The sequence below is a fragment of the Ahaetulla prasina genome, chromosome 2 (assembly GCF_028640845.1).
Source record: "Ahaetulla prasina isolate Xishuangbanna chromosome 2, ASM2864084v1, whole genome shotgun sequence".
Taxonomy (NCBI): Eukaryota; Metazoa; Chordata; class Lepidosauria; order Squamata; family Colubridae; genus Ahaetulla; species Ahaetulla prasina.
The window spans coordinates 14,489,059-14,508,171 of NC_080540.1; the positions used below are offsets into that span (position 1 = coordinate 14,489,059).

The 19,113-nt window shown below is 44.6% G+C and overlaps 1 protein-coding gene across 1 annotated transcript in view; it reads right to left on the bottom strand.

The window, feature by feature from the left end:
- Nucleotides 1–19,113, bottom strand: part of LOC131193196 (von Willebrand factor A domain-containing protein 7-like) — a 56,875-nt gene that overhangs the window by 18,232 nt on the left and 19,530 nt on the right. Inside the window, exons 7-12 of the mRNA XM_058173141.1 lie at nt 18,638–18,847; nt 15,381–15,519; nt 10,536–10,672; nt 5,908–6,177; nt 3,086–3,304; nt 1,134–1,306 (exon numbers count right to left, since the gene is read on the bottom strand). Coding sequence (XP_058029124.1) covers nt 1,134–1,306; nt 3,086–3,304; nt 5,908–6,177; nt 10,536–10,672; nt 15,381–15,519; nt 18,638–18,847 — 1,148 coding nt within the window. The remainder of the gene's footprint in view (nt 1–1,133; nt 1,307–3,085; nt 3,305–5,907; nt 6,178–10,535; nt 10,673–15,380; nt 15,520–18,637; nt 18,848–19,113) is intronic.

Genomic DNA, 19,113 nt, shown 5'->3' on the forward strand with positions numbered 1-19,113 from the left:
TGTTATTATTATTATTATTATTATTATTATTATTATTATTATTATTATTGCCTTTTTTTTTACATGTGAGGCATTTAAATAGAGGGATGTGGCTTTAAAGGTGGCCCCCATCTTAGTTTTTTTTTTTTTGCCTCACTATGACATGCCATGAGTTTTGAGTTTTGTGAAAGCTCAATTTGGAGCATCCTTTGGTGTTTCTAAAATGGAGGATTTCTACCCTACTTGGCTACTGATCACCGTTTGGATACATTAAGGTGTATCTCTCCCATCATTTCTGCTTAGTAGCTAGGAGATAGCCAAAGGCAGTGGCTAAATTATTGGACTGGGATCAGGCATCCTTAGCTTCAAGTTCTTGCTCAATCAAGGTAGTCACTAGCTTATATATTAATGTGTAAAAGCAAGTGTGTTTGGAGGTTGGAGTGTGTTTATTGTGTACCATGCTAAGAAGAGCTGGAAGTCAATGCCCCCTTTCTCTTTCTTTTTTTTCTTTCCCCTTGTATCTCACACCCCCTTTTCCCCGCTCCCTTTCCTTCCCCTAATTTCTTATTTTTTTCCCTTCTCTTCTTTGTATTTTATATACCGTATATACTCGAGTATAAGCCGAGTTTTTCAGCACGTTTTTTGTGCTGAAAAACGTCCCCTCGGCTTATACTCGGGTCTATACGGCTTATACTCGAGTTTTGTTTTTTTTTAAGCCCCTCGGCTTATACTCGAGTATATACGGCTTATACTCGAGTTTTTTTTTCTTCTTTTTTTCACATTTTACCGGACGGCGCGGGGAAGCCCTGCCGGTGCAGTGAGAGGGCGGGGCGGGGGAGCCGCCAGCCTTCTCAGCTGAGGGAGGGAGGGTTTCCCCAACCGGTAGGTGCCTCATTTCCCACCCTCGGCTTATACTCGAGTCCCCAGTTTACCCCAGTTTTTGGGGTAAAATTGGGGACCTCGGCTTATACTCGGATCGGCTTATATTCGAGTATATACGGTAATTAAAAAATAAAAATATTTGTTTTTTGGGGAAAAAAAGGGGTAACAGTTCGCTTTGGACCAGTCTTCTCTCAAAGGGTTCCTGATAGGACAACCTAAGTTAAGAAAAGGAGCTGCGTTTTACCAGATAATTAGTGGGAAAGGATACATACTGGGCCATGCAAGGAAACAGGTCCAACGGCAAAGGGGTTGCCTAAAGCATCAAAGGACTGGTTCAAAGGTATCGACTCTAGAGGGCTTCCGTCTTCAGAAAGAGGCACCAGGCGCAGGATTTGCATGCCGGCAACGTCTCCCATCAGCTTCATGGAGACCGTGTAGTTCAACCCTGAAGGAGATGCAGAAGAGTCAAGATATAACTTCCTTCCTTCCTCCTTCCCTCCCTCCCTCCTCTCCTCCTCCTCTTTGCCCCTTCCTTCCTTCCTTCCTTCCTTCCTTCCCTCCCTCCCTCCCTCCCTCCCTCCCTCCCTCCCTCCTTCCTTCCTTCCTTCCTTCCTTCCTTCCTTCCTTCCTTCCTTCCCTCCCTCCCTCCCTCCCTCCCTCCCTCCCTGCCATATATCTCCAAATCTACTAAGGCCCTTTGATTTCCTTCTCATTTATGTAGGTAGTCCTTGATTTACGACCACAACTGAGCCCAAAATTTCTGTTGGTAAATGAAACAGTTGTTAAATAATAAACAGTTAAATAAATCTGCCTTTCCTGATGACTTTCTTTGTCTGAAAGTCGCAAAAGGGGTTCACATAACCCCGGGACACTGCAATTGTCATAAATATGAACCTGTCAGGCATCTGAATTTTGATCAGGTGACGATGGAGAGGTTGCAATGGTCGTAATTGTGAAAAAGGGTCATAAGTCACTTTTTTCAGTGCTGTTGTAACTTTGAACAGTCACTAAATGAACTGTTGTAAGTGGAGGACTAACTGTGGTTCTCTTCTGTGCTTCTGGAGAACAGAAGGTTTTCAGGATGTTATGTTTAGTCAGGGGATCATTCATTCCTCTCAGGTGAGGCTTCCGTCTTCAGAAAGAGGCACCAGGCGAGGATTTGCATGCCGGCAACGTCTCCCATCAGCTTCATGGAGACCGTGTAGTTCAACCCTGAAGGAGATGCAGAAGAGTCAAGATATAACTTCCTTCCTTCCTCCTTCCTCCCTCCTGCCATATATCTCCAAATCTACTAAGGCCCTTTGATTTCCTTCTCATTTATGTAGGTAGTCCTTGATTTACCACAACTGAGCCCAAAATTTCTGTTGGTAAATGAAACAGTTGTTAAATAATAAACAGTTAAATAAATCTGCCTTTCCTGATGACTTTCTTTGTCTGAAAGTCGCAAAAGGGGTTCACATAACCCCGGGACACTGCAATTGTCATAAATATGAACCTGTCAGGCATCTGAATTTTGATCAGGTGACGATGGAGAGGTTGCAATGGTCGTAATTGTGAAAAAGGGTCATAAGTCACTTTTTTCAGTGCTGTTGTAACTTTGAACAGTCACTAAATGAACTGTTGTAAGTGGAGGACTAACTGTGGTTCTCTTCTGTGCTTCTGGAGAACAGAAGGTTTTCAGGATGTTATGTTTAGTCAGGGGATCATTCATTCCTCTCAGGTGAGGCTTCGTGAATCAGACAATACAACTTTATGGTTAGTAAGAAAATTCAGTCAGGCTTAGAAGTACATGGATAGTTCTCGACTTACGACCACAACTGAGCCCAAAATTTACGTTGTTAAGGGAGACATCTATTAAGTGAGCTTTGCCCCATTTTACCACTTTTTCTTCCCACAGCTGTTAAGTGAATCACTGCAGTTCTTAAGTTAATAACCCGGTTGTTAAGTGAACCTGGCTTCCCCATTGAGACTTTGCTTGTCAGAAAGTCGCAGAAGGGGACCACGTGACCCCGGGACACTGCGACCGTCATAAAATACGAGTCAGTGGCCAAGCATCTGAATTTCGATCACGCGACCACGGGAATGTCGCAATGGTAGTAAGAGTGAAAAAGGGTAATAAATCACTTTTTTTCAGGGCCGTTGTAACTTCGAACGGTCACCAAACAAACCGTTGTAAGTCGCGGACTCCTTGTATTTTTACACCGGACGGAAAGCGAAAAGGTACCTTGCACTGGTCGTCCTTGAACCGGGAGCACATACTCATCCTCCTCCTTCAGAATCTGGTAAGAAAAGTCGAGCATACTTTTGCCTTCAACTAGTATCGTATAAGTGTTTATGGGATCCAAAATCACGGTCCAGGATCCTTGCTCGGGGATAGGAGCTATCTTCACAACCTTCTGGTTCTCCGTGTTGATCAACATTCTCAGGGATCCCAACTGAGAACCTGCCAGGAGATGACACATTAATAGATCCAAGAGCAGATGTAAACAATGTGAGAATTTGAAGAAAGCTCCCCCCTCCCATTAACTGCCTGCAGCCAATCCCGTTATTCTGTTCTGTATGCCGAATTCTAATTGGTAGTGATTTATAACAGGGGTCCCCAATCCCTAGTCCACAGCCCAATCAGAACTGGGGCGTGGAAACGGTGGCCGAGTATGCGTGCGCAGCTCCATTTGAGTAAGCAGCGGGTGAGTTCACACACGTGAAGGCTCATTTGCACAAGCGTGTGCTCCTCCCACTCATGCAGAAGCATCTCCTCTCCCCGCCTCCCACCAGCCCGCAAAGCCGGAAATGTTGGCGGCAGTGGATTTATAAGATTTTTCAAAGCATTTGTCGTGTCCCACTCCTCCGCTGACGGCCGGGTCAGGGAAATCCGAATCAGGCTTGCCTCTGCAGCTCTGCCCAAAGTCCTAGCAAAGTCCTCAGAGCAGGCAGGAGACCAGTAAGTGACTTCAGCAAGGTAAGTTCGACTTTGCCTGACTCAGAGACTGCCAGAAAGCAGATCCTTTATATAGGCCATGGGGTGTGGCTCCATGACTCAGCACTCATTAAAGCCTGCCCCTCCCTTCCTTCTGTTGCCTCCGCCTATCCAATCTTCTGATGCGAGGGTCACTCCAATCAGCTGTTGGAAGTAAACTTTCCTCAGGCTCACATGCTGTGGAGGAGGGGTCGGGGTCTAGCTGCTCCGTTTGCCTGGGCATGGAGCCAGGGCTGGGGCCGGGGGATGCTCCCTCCTCTGCAGCCTGCTTGGGCATGGAGCCAGGGCTGGGACCGGGAGGTGCCCCCTCCTCTGCAGCTTGTCTGGGCATGGAGCCAGGACTGGGGCTGGGAGGCATACATTCCTCCGTGTTCGGGAGCAGATAAGCAGACCCCGGCTGCGGTGAGAGCGGACAAGACACAACAGCATTATCAATGCTGTTTCAATGAAGTGATACAAAGCCTGTCCTCATTTCCTGATGATTGGATGCCTCTAGAAGAGTTTCGTCCTGTTTGTGTTGGAGGCACTGTTCAAGGCACTTCCGGGTTGAAAGGAGTCGAGTCGAGTCGAGTAGAATAGAGTAGAATAGAGTAGAATAGAGTAGAATAGAGTAGAATAACAGAGTTGGAAGGGACCTTGTAGGTCATCTAGTCCAACCTCCTGCTCAAACAGGAGACCCTATACCATTTTTGACAGATGGATGTTCAGTCTCTTCTTGAAAGCTTCCAGTGGTGAAGCACCCACAACTTATGAAGGTAACTGTTCCGTTGACTGATTGTTCTCACTGTCAGAAAATTTCTCCTTATTTCTAGTTGAATCTCTCCTTGATCAATTTCCATCCATTATTCCTTGTCTGGCCCTCCGGTGCTTTGGAAAATAGGTTGAACCCCCTCCTCTCTATGACAGGCCCTCAAATATTAGAACACCCCTGGTCTTTCTCTTCACTAGACTAGCGATGCCCAGTTCTTGCACTGGTTCTTTATATGTTTTAGCCTCCAATCCCTTAATCATCCTGGTTGCTCTTCTCTGTACTCTTTCTAAAGTCTCAACATCTTTTTTTATGATGTGGTGACCAAAACTGGATGCAATACTCTAGGTGTGATCTTATTTAGGCTTTATAGAGTGGTATTAGTACCTCACCTGATCTTGATTGAATCCTTCTATTAATGTAATTTATGACTGCATTGGCTTTTTTGACTGCCGCCACACACTGCTGGCTCATATTTAATTGGTTGTCCAGTAAGACTCCAAGAGCCCTCTCACAGTTATTCCTATTAAGCCTGGTTTCTCTCAATCTATATGTGTCCTTTTGATTTTTCTGGCCTAAGTGTAAGACTTTACTTTTCTCTACATTGAATTTCATTTCGTTTTGTTTGATTAGCTGGTGCCCACCTTGCTGCTTGAGGAATGGCCATAGCAGCTCCTTTCATGTCCCCACAAGGAGTTGGAGGGAGTGATGGGCGCTCACCCCAACACACAGCAGCACTTGGGTCTTGAACACGGGCTTGCTACATTCCAACCAGCGGTGAAATCTGGCTGGATCTATCCGGCTCATGCGAACTGGTGGCGGGAGGCTCTGCCCATGTCATTACGTCCTGTTTTTCACCCTCTGTGCATGAGCAGAAGGCTCTGCACATGCGCAGAAGAGGCATCCTCACATTTCCGAACTGGTAGCGAAGATAAGTGCATTTCACCGCTGCTTCCAACCCAGTGTTCCAACCACGAGAGCCGCCGTGTTCTGTCTAGAAGAATGTTTCTCAACCATGGCAACTTGAAGATGTGTGGCCTTCAACTCATGCTGGTTGGAGGTTTCTGGGAATTAAGTCCAAACCTCTTCACATTGCCAATGTTGAAAAACAATGCTCTAGAACAGGGGTCTCCAACCTTGGCAACTTTCAGACTTGTGGACTTCAACTCCCAGAGTTCCTCAGCCAGCAAAGCAAAGCTGGCTGAGGAATTCTGGGAGATGAAGTCCACAAGTCTGAAAGTTGCCATGGTTGGAGATCCCTGCTCTAGAAGATGCTATTGGTAGTTCCTGAGGAAATGTCGTGTATCATGCTACCCCGTACCTGAAGGTTGGAACACATTCATGCTGAAGGAAGTTGATGCTTTGACAGAGATGGTCAACTCTTTGAGCGTTTCATCTACAGGGATGGAGAACTGTGAAGTATACATTTGGCCATCAATCAATTTAACAGGAGCAGCATTCAGGGACTTCTCCATTATGCCCAGGACCTGTGAAAGCTGATGTTTTGTAGTGAGCACATAGAATCCGCCAGAATAAAATGCCAATTCTTCGTAGCTGTTCGCAAATGTTTTAGGCTTAACCCCGGGAGCACCTGCGGAGGAGAATTAACAGAATGACAAGAGTTGGAAGGGACCTTGGAGGTCTTCTAGTCCAACCCTCTTTGCAAGCAGAAGACCCTCTACCATTTCAGACAAATGGTTGTCCAATCTCTTCTTGAAAACCTCCAGTTTTAAAGCCATTCCACTCAGTGGTGGGATTCAATTTTTTTTTTTACTACCAGTTCTGTGGGCGTGGCTAGGTGGGTGTGGCTTGGTGGAAGTGGCAGAGGAAGGATACTGTAAAATCCCTCCCCACTCCAGGGGAAGGTTACTGCAAAATCCCCATTTCCTCCCGATCACCTAGGCAGAAAATAGATGGGGGAGGGGCCAGTCAGAGGTGGTATTTACCGGTTCTCTGAACTACTCAAAATTTCTGCTACCGGTTCTCCAGAACTGGTCAGAACCTGCTGAATACCATCTCTAGTTCCACTGATGAATTGTTTTAACTGTCAGGAAATTTCTCTATAGTTCTAGGCTGCATCTCTCTTTGATTAGTTTCCATCCATTACTTCCTGTTTTGCCTTCGGTGCTTTGGAGTACAGGAAGCCCCCCCACCCCTGATTAAAATATTCTTTATTCTTAATATTAAAAAGAGGCAGAATATTTCCCCAAAGTAGAAACAGAGAAAAATCTTAACAAAGGCAGAAAGCAACCCCAGTCTTTCTTAATAGCCTCAAGCAGGAGTTTCAAGTCTTTGTTTTGTACCTCCTTAAGAAAGACTGGGCCAATCTATTCATAAACAAAATGCCTTCAGACACAGTCGATGGGATTAAGAATTTACATTTAACCAGCCAAATTCTAAGGACAGGACATGACCTTTAGGACATAATAGGATTAACCCACCACCATTGAAATAGTAAAAGACACAAGGCTCACTACATTGCACAACCCCCCTGGAGCATCTCAATCACAAAACTCCAGAATCCTATAAAGATCCATCCACTCACTCAGCCATTTTGTCAGCCACAGCAGAAACATTTTCTGCTATCACTGAAGTTTCTGGAAACCAAATAAACCTTGTTTCCTTGCAGTCAGCCTCCTTTTTATTTCTAGTGTATTTCTCCCGGCTTGGAACCGGACTGGATTTTTCTTCCCATAGGAGAATAGGTTGACCCCTTCTTCTTTGTGGCAGCTCCTCAAATACTGGAAAACTGCTATCCAGTGGTGGGTTGCTACCGGTTCACCCCAGATCGGGTGAACTAGTAGCGGCAGTGGCGGGAGGCTCCGGCCACCTGCCTGGATGTCTTTGCGCATATGCAGAAGTGTTGTACGCATGGACGAGCGCACGCGCACCCATGAGAAACCAGTAGTGGCCAAAATTGAAACCCACTACTGCTGCTATCATGTCACTCCTCGTCCTATTTTTTATTAAACTACAGAAATTCCCTTTGAAAGCAGCCTCAGAAGTACAATTAATCAGTGGAACGGCTTGCCTCCAGAAATTGTGGGTGCTTTTTTTTTTTTTTTCGTTTTGGCTAAGTGGCTTTTATTTACTTATTTATTTTTTGCAACACCTTCTCAACATTTTTACTTTAAATATTTACTAACCCTTAGATGAAAGGCGGGGTCCTTTTTAAGAAACCCTGTTTTTTTGGCTCTCCTGGAGGCAGAGAAAACAACATTTTAAATCTGGCACCTGATCTGTGATGTTGGCATGCCACTGGCCCCCAAAACAATCACTTTCACACTCTCTGCACAGTGTGTGTAGGAAGTTAGCACCTACCCCCCTCCTAGAAGAATGAAATGTTTTAGAAAATATTTAAAAAGGCAGAATATATTTCCCTGGATGAGAAATGGAGAAACATGTTTTAAAGACAAAGCAACTCCCCCCCACCTTTGTCAATGGGCCATTAAGGCTTGAGCCAGTCCATTGTCTACATGACAAAGATAGGATTAGCCCCTACCCATCTAGCAACAGAATTTTACCACATGGCAAGGCTCAAGCAAGCTTGAGAGACAACCTACAACATTAGCTGAGACCCCCACCCCCTGGGAGTCTGACAGCCAATCAGGATACTCTTCCTGTGCCCCAGGAAATTCAAAGCTCAGAAAAAGCATAAAGCCGGGGAGCACACAGGATCTCGCCCCTTTTCTGTTCAGGAACTCAAGCCATGTGATCCTGGCCACCATTAAACCATCTTTCCAAGCAGCCTCCATGTTTCCAGTGTCTTTGTCCCCACTTGGAACTGAACCCAGATGGATATTTCTTCCAACATGTGCACACCCTTCTTCAGAAGCTTAGCTGCAAACTAAGCTTGTAAGCCTTATACATTGTAAGCCGCCCTGAGTCTTTGGAGAAGGGCGGGATATAAATGTAAATAATAAAAAACGGCTGGAGATTTCATCATCATCATCATCATCGTCCCTGCAACAGTGTTATACGATCCAGCGGCTATATTTGTTTTCAGTTAAATCCAAAAGTAAATACAAAACTGACTGCCTGCTTGGAAACCACTCGGCAACATACGCCAGCTCGGTGTCGTGTTTAAATCAAGCCCAGAAAACTTGGCTGCCGTGCCTGATTTTCAAGTTGAGGCAGTGCAGCAACTCCATTCCTTCGTCTGTTATCTCAAGAATGTCGAAAGCTCTGCCACGCGATTCCCTCAGACGACGCAACCGCTTGGAGGGAAACACAGACGCGGCTTCATATAATCTGCGCTGTTAAGACAATTTCTGAAGCAAATAGGAACTAGACACCAACAGGGCCGGCTCAAGATATCTTTCTTGCCCGAAGCAAAAAATCAAGATGAGCCTCCTTGACAGATTTCGCAGGCAGACGCTGATTGGGCTGGCACGCAAGAAGTGATGCTAACGCATCTCCTCCGAGGCCTGGAGTTGAGACCAGGCCTTGCGATAGACACAACTCTTCCTTTCCCTCTGGGCAACCTCTTGCCCCGCCTCTTGGGCTCTGCTGCCCCAGACAGAGCAGCCCTGTTACCCTTATGGCAGAGCAGCCCTTGCAGGGAACAAATTGTCTGCTGGTGTTGGGGATGGGATGAGATGCCATACTGGCAAGGGTGTAGAATTCTCTGCAAGGAAGACAAGGGTCTTGAAAGCAAAAGATGGATCGTTTTGTTTCTTCTCTGTTGGTCTACTTGGAAGGGAAATTGTTCCTGCAGTGTTATTCCTCCTCAAACAGCTTATGTATTTAGAAAAATATTACCTCTCCCCCTTCCTTCCTTCCTTCCTTCCTTCCTTCCTTCCTTCCTTCCTTCCTTCCTTCCTCCCTCCCTCCCTCCCTCCCTCCCTTCTTTCCTTTCTCCCTCCCTCCCTCCCTCACCTCCTTGCTCCTTCCTTCTTTCCTCCCTTCCTCCTTCTCTCCTTCCCCTGTCTCCTCCTTAGCCCTTCCTCCTTTCCTCCCTCCCTCCCACCTCTCTCTCCTCTGTGCCCCTTCCTTTCTCCCACCCCTTCTCCTTTGTGCCCCTTCCTCCCTCCCTCCCTCCCCTCCTCCCCTCCTTGCACCCTCCTTCTCTCCTTCCTTCCTCTCTCTCTCCCTCCCCCCTCCTCTGTGCCCCTTCCTTCCTTCCTTCCTTCCTTCCTTCCTTCCTTTCCTCCTCCTCTTTTCCTCTTTTCCTCTTTTCTGTTTATTTTCTCCTCCTCTTCTTTGCCTATTTTCCACTCCTCTGCTCTCAATAGAATACCTTATGCCACCAGGCTTGAAATTTTGGACCTAGACAACCTAGAACTATGCCGCCTTCGGTCTGACCTAAGCACAGCTCATAAAATCATCTGCTACAATGTCCTACCTGTCAATGACTACTTCAGCTTCAACCGCAATAACACACGGGCAAACAATAGATACAAATTCAAAGTAAAACACTCCAAACTTGATTGCAGAAAATACGACTTCAGCAACAGAGTGGTCAACGCCTGGAACTCACTAGCTGACTCTATGGTTTCATCCCCAATCCCCCAAAACTTTAACCTTAGACTGTCTATTGTGGACCTCACTCCATTCCTAAGAGGTCTGTAAGGGGCGTGCATAAGAGCACCAGCGTGCCTACCGTCCCTGTCCTACTGTCCCCATTCATTTGCACTCATTTATTATATATATACTTATACCTGTTTAGACTTATATGTTTATATGTTATGTTCATACTTATACTTGTTTTTTCATACTTGTTTTATTTAGACAAACTATAAACAAACATACAATAAAATAAAATAAATAAATAAATAAATATCTAGACTGTAATGTCACTAACATACTTTTCGGTGAGGAAGCTGGTTAAAAAAAAGGATGCAGGCTTGTAACATTTATGGGATTATTTCAAGACTTAATACCAGGCAATTTTTTATTCTTTCTGCCTGAGAGAATACCAGACTATTTTCTTTATGGGGATCTACTTACTTCTGCGTTTCCTGCTGGAACAATAGCCTGTGAGGATAGGATTTATTACGGACTTAGTAGACTCAGTCAGAATTTCCACTTCTGCCTTCAGATGCTCATCTTTTGCTCCCGCATCAGTGAAGACAAAGATCTTGGATCTGGAGGGACACAAAGGATTTTAGAAAGTTTGTGCTAGGGGGAAAAGTAGCGTGAGTGTAGGATTGCCAAGAAAATAGCTTTCTCTCAGTGGTTCCCCTATAGAACTGTGGATGTTTAACTTTCAGAATTTTCTAAAACAGTGACTGCAAAGTATTTTGGGAATGGAACACTTTCTATCTGAAGAGCATCCAGGTTGAGGAACAGTGGGTGAAATTGATGGAAAAAGGGAGATGAATATAGATTGGCTGAATCGCTTTTATAAACAAAGGATATCTAGGAAAGGTACTGAAAGAATTCAGCCGGGAGCCCTGGAGAGGCCTTAGATAGGTGAACTATAGTTAGTCCTTGACTTACAACCGTTTAGCAACCATTTGAAGTTATGACAGACCCTCAAAAAGTACTTAGGACCCAGATTCCAAGTTCTGAGGGCCAGACCCTCCCGTGGTCACATGATCGTATTTTGGGTGCTCGGCAACCGACTCACATTTACGGCTGTTTGTAGTGCTCCACTGTCCCATAACACAATTTATGTTTTTTGTTGTTGCTGGAAATCAGCATTTATTTCTGGTTTTTGGCAAATCCCACCTATTGCAGGCAATGGGTTTGCTGAACAACTGCGGCGTTCACTCAGTGACTGTATCTTTGCTTAATGACCATGATGATCCACTTCATGACCTGCACAACTTACAACTGTAATAAGGCACAATTAAGTTTGGAGCTCGAAAAGCTATCCGTAATATCTCAGAGTCAGGCAACTTTTGAGATCCGAAGGCTCTGGGAGCTAACTACAAAGATGAAAAATGATAATATGGACATAGGGATGTTTCGATTCGCCATCTTCTGCACTATTATCCGTTCACTCTGATGTTGGCTTAATGATGTCGGTCACAGATTTTGCCTTGCGACATCATGTCACACGCATCCTGTGGAAGTAATTGAGCACAAAGCAGTCAAGTGAGTTTTGCCCCATTTTACGGCCTTTTTTGTCGTAGTTGTTAAGCAAATCACTGCAGTTAAGTGACTCACATGGTCATTAAGTGAATCCGACTTCCCCACTGACTTTTTTTTTGGAGGCCGGCTGGGAAGGTTGCAAATAGGGATCACGTGACCCTAGGACAGTGCACGTACATATGTGCTAGTTGCCAAGCAACTGAATTTTGATCATGTGACCATGGGAATGCTTCAACGGTCGTAAGTGTGAAACTGGTCATAAGTCACTATTTCAGGTGCTGTGGTCACTTTGAACTGACACTAAAACGGATGGTTGTAAGTCGAGGACTACCTGTACGGAGCCTGTGAGATGGTTGTATTGTTTGTAAACTACTGGTTGGTCCTGTTCCCTGTTTTATGGCTTTTAACAGTTTTAACTTGTTTTTAATGTTGTTTTTGGATGTTTATTTATATGGATTTTCTTGATTTGTGATTTCTTTTATCTCTGTGAGCCACCCAGAGTCATGTAGGTGAGATCGTTGGCTGTATAAACAGAGTAAACAAATAAATAAAAATAAGATTTATCACTTGCTTCCTCTGACACCCCCTGCAGATGCTTGTGCCTACATTAGCAATAACACTTAGACTTATATACCGCTTCACAGTGCTTCTACAGCCTTCTCTTAGGGGTTTACAGAGTCAGCTTATTGCCCCTAACAATCTGGGTCCTCATTTTACCAATGTCGGAAGGATGGAAGGCTCAGTCAACCTTGAGCCCATCAGGATCGAATTGCTAGCAGCTGGTAGTTGGAAGAAGTAGGCTGCAGTATTGTATTTCAACCACTGCGCTCACCACCATGGCTCATTCTTGGATTATACTGTATACTTGATACTTTAGAAGTTAGAAAAAGGGAAATAGACTCCTGCCTTAAAGTTCCATCTGTTTAAATTTAAGCATTCAAAATTAAAAGAACAAGAAAAAAAAAAGAATATACGAAACCATATACGAAATAAATAACTAAATAACGAAAGAAAGAAAGAAAGAAAGACAATACAGAATTATGATTTCCATCCATCTTTATATCAATCTTCATCTTATTTTTTCCCCTTCTTCTTTGACCCTTTTTAATCCTCAAATTCTATACATTTTCAATTTAGTCTTTTCTTTTTTCAACAAAAAGACCATACAAGTCTCCCAGCCGTTATTTAAGTCCTTTTTCCTGAACCCCACCTATCTAAAGTTGGACCCTTGAGGCGAGGGTGGGAAAAGTTGGCTAGACAAAAGAAAAGTACTTCATCAGTCCATTATAGATCTTCAGAGTGAGAGAAAGCTGACCATTTAGAATAATTTTTTGCGTAGGATCTGACAAATTTGAGTGGGGATAAGGCAGTGGTGAAATCCAAATTTTTTTTCCTACTGGTTCTGTGGGCGTGGCGTGGCGGGCGTGGCGTGGCTTGGTGGGCGTGGCAGGGGAAGGCTACTGCAAAACCTCCATTCCCACCCCCCTCCAGGGAAATGATATTGCAAAACCACCATTCCCACCCAGCTCTGGGGCCAGCCAGAGGTGGTATTCGCTGGTTCTCCGAACTACTCAAAATTTCTGCTACCGGTTCTCCAGAACCTCTGCATTTCACCCCTGGGATAAGGTCACTGCCTTGCTCCCTCCTAGAGTCAGAAAAATTAAGCGTTCAAATGTTAAACCTCAAGACAGAATGTTAAGGCCTGTTTGCCTCCATTAACCTTCTGTGAGAAACAATTTCCTTCTCTCATTAAATCTGAGAAGACATTCCATTTATAAAACGGCAGAAGAGGAAACAATGAGACAAATGATTTCAGGAAACAGTTGCTTAAGGGTGGTGACCGAGCTTTTTGAGAGACCTTATTGTAAATTGCCTGGGCCCTCCAGAAGATTACTCACAGCCTAGAGTTGCAAAGGCTGGGTTACTGCAATGCGCTCTATTACCTGCTTTTCAAGACAACTTGGAAGCTGCAGCTGGTGCAGAAAAATAAACTCATGTGCTGCTGTGTGAACTGCGCTGGATGCCAGTTTGTTCCCAGGTAAACGTCAAGGTGTGGTTCTTACCTATAGAGCCCTTCATGGGTGTTATGTGAACACTGAGCTTGTCGATCAGAAAGGTCGGCAGTTCAGCAGTTCGAATCTCAGGTCTCCTGCGTCAGCAGGAGGTTGGACTAGATCAGAGGTCTCCAACCTTGGCCACTTTAAGACTTGTGGACTTCAACTCCCAGAGTTCCTCAGCCAGCTTTGCTGGCTGAGGAATTCTGGGAGTTGAAGTCCACAAGTCTTAAAGTGACCAAGGTTGGAGACCCCTGGACTAGATGGCCCCCAAGGTCCCTTCCAACTCTGTTACTGTTACATAGACTTTGCTTGTCAGAAGGTCGCAAAAGCGGATCGCATGACCCCAGGATACTGCAACCGTCATAAATAGGAGACAGCTGCCAAGCATCTGGTTTTGATCATGTAATCGTGGGGATGCTGCAAAAGATTGTAACTGTGAAAAAGGGTCCTAAGTCACTTTTTTCGAACACTCACTAAAGCCATAACTGTGTAGATGCCACTTTTGAAACCTTGCAGATGCACAAGACAGATGTTGCAGGTAGTCCTCGACCTACGACCACAATTGAGCCCAAAATTTCTGTTGTTAAGTGAGACTTTTGTTAAGTGAGTTTTACCCCATTTTAGGACCTTTCTTGCCACAGTTGTTAAGTGAATCACTGCAGTTGTTAAGTTAGTAACCCGGTTGTTAAGTGAATCTGGCTTCCCCGTTGACTTTGCTCGTCGGAAGGTCGCAAAAGGGGATCACATGACCCTGGGGCACCGCAACGGTCATAAATATGAACCAGTTGCCAAGCATCTCAGCTTTGACCATGTGACCGTGGGGATGCTGCAAAAGGTTGTAACTGTGAAAAATAGTCCTAAGTCATTTTTTTTCTGTGCCATTGTAACTTTGATCGGTCACTAAATGAACTGTTATAAGTTGAGGACTACCTGTAATATGGATCTCATTTACCGTACTTTTCGGAGTATAAAACATATTTCCCGCCCACAAAAGTGGGTGGAAATGTTGGTGCGTCTTATACACCGAAAACAGCCATTTTTGGCCTCCCGAAGCCCCGCCCCTTACATCCTGTCTTTGTGAAAAATGGGCCTGTTTTTTGCAAAAACAGGGCATGCAGAGGCTTTGGGAGGCCTGCAGAGTACTCCTGGGAGCTGGGGAGGGCAAAAACGCCCCTGTTTTTATGAAAAACGGGCCCGTTTTTGGCATCCCTAACCCCCCATGCATCACGTTTTTGCCTTCCCCAGCCCCCAAGAGCACTCTGCAGGCCTCCCAAACCCTCTGCACGCCCCGTTTTTGCAAAAAATGGGACTAATAGAGGGTTTGGGAGGCCTGCAGAGTGCTCCTGGGGGCTGGGGAGGGCAAAACCCTTTTTTTTTCTTGCTTACCTCTTTGAAATCTTGGTGCGTCTTATACACCGGTGCGTTTTATAGTCCGAAAAACATGATAGTTCTTAAATATGCCCAGGAGCAATGCAGAAGATTTGTATTAATAATTTCTTCAAGCAACTTCCCCTTTGTACGAATCAGTGGTGGTTCCACTGCCACTGAATTTGAGCAAATTCTGCCTCTGCCAGACCAGAGCAGACCATTCCTAGCAGGATGGAATATACAGAACTGCCTGTGATTCGAGGACTATCTATACAGTATTGAGAAATATGGGCAGAAAGAGAATACAGGCCGCAACCCGGACGCTCCTCACCTTGGCATGCTCTCTTGCAAAGCCAGTTTCAAGCCAGACATAGACATTTCTGGGCAGTCGCCACCCCCTGAAACAGTCAGGCTAGAGATTGCGGATTCCAATTTGTCCACACTTTCTGTCTTAATGATGGGTCCAACATCTGCAAAGATAGATCTAGGTGGGAACTGAGCTGTTACAGTATGAAGAAGGCCAGCCAAGGGCCACAGTTTCAATGGCATCTCTGTTGTTTTTATTGCATTAATTCTGATTTTTTTTTTTGCCTTTCCTGAGGCTCTGAAGAGATTTTTCCAATACCTTCCTTTTAAGTAATTAAGAATGAACATCCTTACCTGTTCCTGAAATAATAAGACTAGCATCTGATTTCCACACAGTAGCCCGTCTAACTGCTGAGAGTTTACCACAATATCAGTTCAGATGTATAATTCATTTAAGAGGAGCCTCCTTAAAAGTTTGATTAGAACAGGGGCATCAAACTCGACTTCATTGAGGGCCGCATCAGGGTTGTATTTGACCGGAGGGGGCTGGGGTGGCATGGCCAGGGTGGGCGTGGCCAGCTCACTCACGTTGAGGACACCTGTGGCAGCCTGTGCGCTCTGCCAGTGAAAACAGCCTGAGCTCCGTTTTTGGCTGTGATGGCTTTCTGCAACTGAGCTCCATTTTCACTGACAGAGGCATCATGGGCCGGTCCTTCGCTGTTTCCAGCGTGTCCCCGTGGGCCAGATCTAAGCACCCCTTGGGATGAATCCGGCCCGTGGGCCTTGAGTTTGACACCCCTGAATTAGAAGTTTCGTTGACTTAATGTGAACTGCTCCAATCTTGATTGTAGAAAATATGACTTCAGTAATAGAGCTGTTAATGTAATGTAAAATAAGACTCTGTGGTCTCTTCCCAAAATCCCCAAAGCTTTAACCAAAGACTATCCTCTATTGACCTCACCCCATTCCTAAGAGGTCTGTAAGGGGCGTGCATAAGAGCACAAAACGTGCCTACCGTTCCTGTCCTAATGTTCCCTTTGATTGTATCCAATTTGTATGGTTATTTCATGTATATATACTGTTACTTATGGGCCTGTTTTTTGCAAAAACAGGGCATGCAGAGGCTTTGGGAGGCCTGCAGAGTACTCCTGGGAGCTGGGGAGGGCAAAAACGCCCCTGTTTTCGCGAAAAACGGACCCGTTTTTGGCCTTCCAACCCCCCCATGCATCAGCGTTTTGCCTTCAGCCCCAGGAGCACTCTGCAGGCCTCAAACCCTCTGCATGCCCTGTTTTTGTGAAAAATGGGACACACAGAGGGTTTGGGAGGCCTGCAGAGTGCTCCCGGGGGCTGGGGAGGGCAAAACCTTTTTTTTTCTTGCTTACCTCTTTGAAATCTTGGTGCGTCTTATAGTCCGAAAAACATGATAGTTCTTAAATATGCCCAGGAGCAATGCAGATTTGTATTAATAATTTCTTCAAGCAACTTCCCCTAAGTTACTTTCACTTATATATACTGTTGTGTTTGACAAATAAAAGTAAATAAAATTAAAAAAAACTTCTGGATCTATAACTGCTTTCTGCATGGGGAGGGCAAGTAACAATGAATCCGTGGTGGGTTGCCCCCGGTTCTTGCGAATTGGTAGTAAAATCGGCGGGAGGCTCCGCCTACCAACCCGGATGTCATCAGGAAGCAAAAGCATGTGTCCACGTGCGAATGAAGCAAGTGCGTGCATTGAATCCATCGAATCATAGGGTTGGTGGGCATCTACGGGACAACCAGTCGGACCACCCCCCCTTTGCTTGGAGCAGCTCCTGTTAAAGCATTGTGGACAAATGGCCTTCCCATCTTGGTTTGAAGACTTTTTTGTGTTCAGGTGGACTTTCTGCATAGCAATAGCAACATTACAAAAGGGTATTTCTACCAAATAGGAGCTAGTGTTTACAGCATACCCTTAGATAGAAGGCAGGAACTGAATGATTAAACCAGGGGTCTCCAACCTTAGTAACTTTAAGGTTTGTGGACTTCAACTCCCAGAGTTCTGAACTCTGGGAGTTGAAGTCCACAAGCCTTAAAGTTACGAAGGTTGGAGACCCCTGGATTAAAGGACATTTCAAAATGGCTGTTGGAACAGGATACAATTACAGGAGCACGGATCAGGAGGAAGATTCAGCTCCTTTAACTGTTCCTCAGAAAATGAGGTTTCCAGTCCTTCCGCCATCTTGGTATCATGTCATTTTCAGATTGTGAACTAGACCCAGTATTCCAAAATGCAGGTAGTCTTTGACTTATGACCACGATTTTATCCCAAATTTCCATTTCTAAGCAAGATAGTTGATAAGTTACTTATCACTTATTTTACTCCATTTTACGACCTTTCTTGCCGCAGTCGTTAAGTGAATCACTGCAGTTGTTTAGTGAATCATGCAGGTTGTTAAGTGAATGGGACTTTGCAACCATCATAAATACATGGCAGTTGCCAAGCGGCCAACCATGCTGCAATGGTCATAAGTGCGAAAATCGCTCTTAAGTCACTGATTTTCAGTGCCATTGTAACTTCAAACAGTCACTAACTAAATGGTTGTAAATCAAGGACTACCTGTAGCTTGAAGTCAGTTTCATTGATTTTTACTATTCATATATACAGTATATCTCTATATTTCTATATTTCTGTCTCTCTCTCTCTCTCTCTCCCTCCCTCCCTCCCTCCCTCCCTATCTATCATCTACCTATCTATCATTGATCTATCTATAATTTTATTGGTTTTACAAAATATAAAATAAAAATAAAAGATGAAGTGGAGAACTACTATTTTATATTTTAAAAACCAATAAAATCATTCATTTTTACTATTGATTTATAAACCACATGACCTGTTGTGATCTTTCTCTTTCAGATGCAAACATTCTCAAAAAGAACCAATTATTAACTTCCCCATTTAAGGGAAGAATTGAAGTTTTTAATCCTCCTGCTGATTATTTCCCTCATTTCCCTCCTTCCTCTGCATTAAAGAGTAACAAAATAATGAGACATTGGGAGAGTTTTGTGAGTTGTTGGTTCACTTTCCATTGAAGGATAATCTGTCACTTTAACACTGGTCAGTCCAGCAGAGATTTAATTGCTCCTGTTCTTATTTTAAAAAAGAAAAGAAAAGAAGAAGCTGCATTCCATATATTGCTTGGATTCTCTGGGGGGGAAAAAAAACTGAGCAAGAGAAGGAAGGCAATTCCAGCCTAAAAGGGCTAATATATCAGAAGGAATCACAGTCTCCTACCGCCTCCTTACCGGGGTCATTAAAGGGCACAAGAATGTAATTGAAAGGTGCATCCGGAGAGCCAGAATAATGTCGGAGGAGTTCGATGCATTTGGCTTTGACTTGACTGATGTCGTCTGACATACTGCCGGTCGTGTCCACGACAAAGGTGAGGGAAAAACCATCCAGGTTGAAAAACTTCTTAAAAGTATCGTTTCCCACTTTACTTAAGAGTCCGAAACCTGAGCAAATAAAAGAATGGAACAGAATAACAGAGTTGGAAGGGACCTTGGAACTCTTCTATTCTGGAGTTCCCAACTTTTTCAGTTTTGCTGACTGACCGGGGCAGGGATGAAATGCTACTGGTTCGCTCCGGTTCAGGTGAACCGGTAGTGATAAAAACTAAAGTTTTCAGGCGAACCAGTAGTAAAAAAAAGCTACTGGTTCAGGTGAACTGATAGTTAGCTACCGGTTTGGTCAAACAGGTAGTTAAAAAAAGCTATGATCC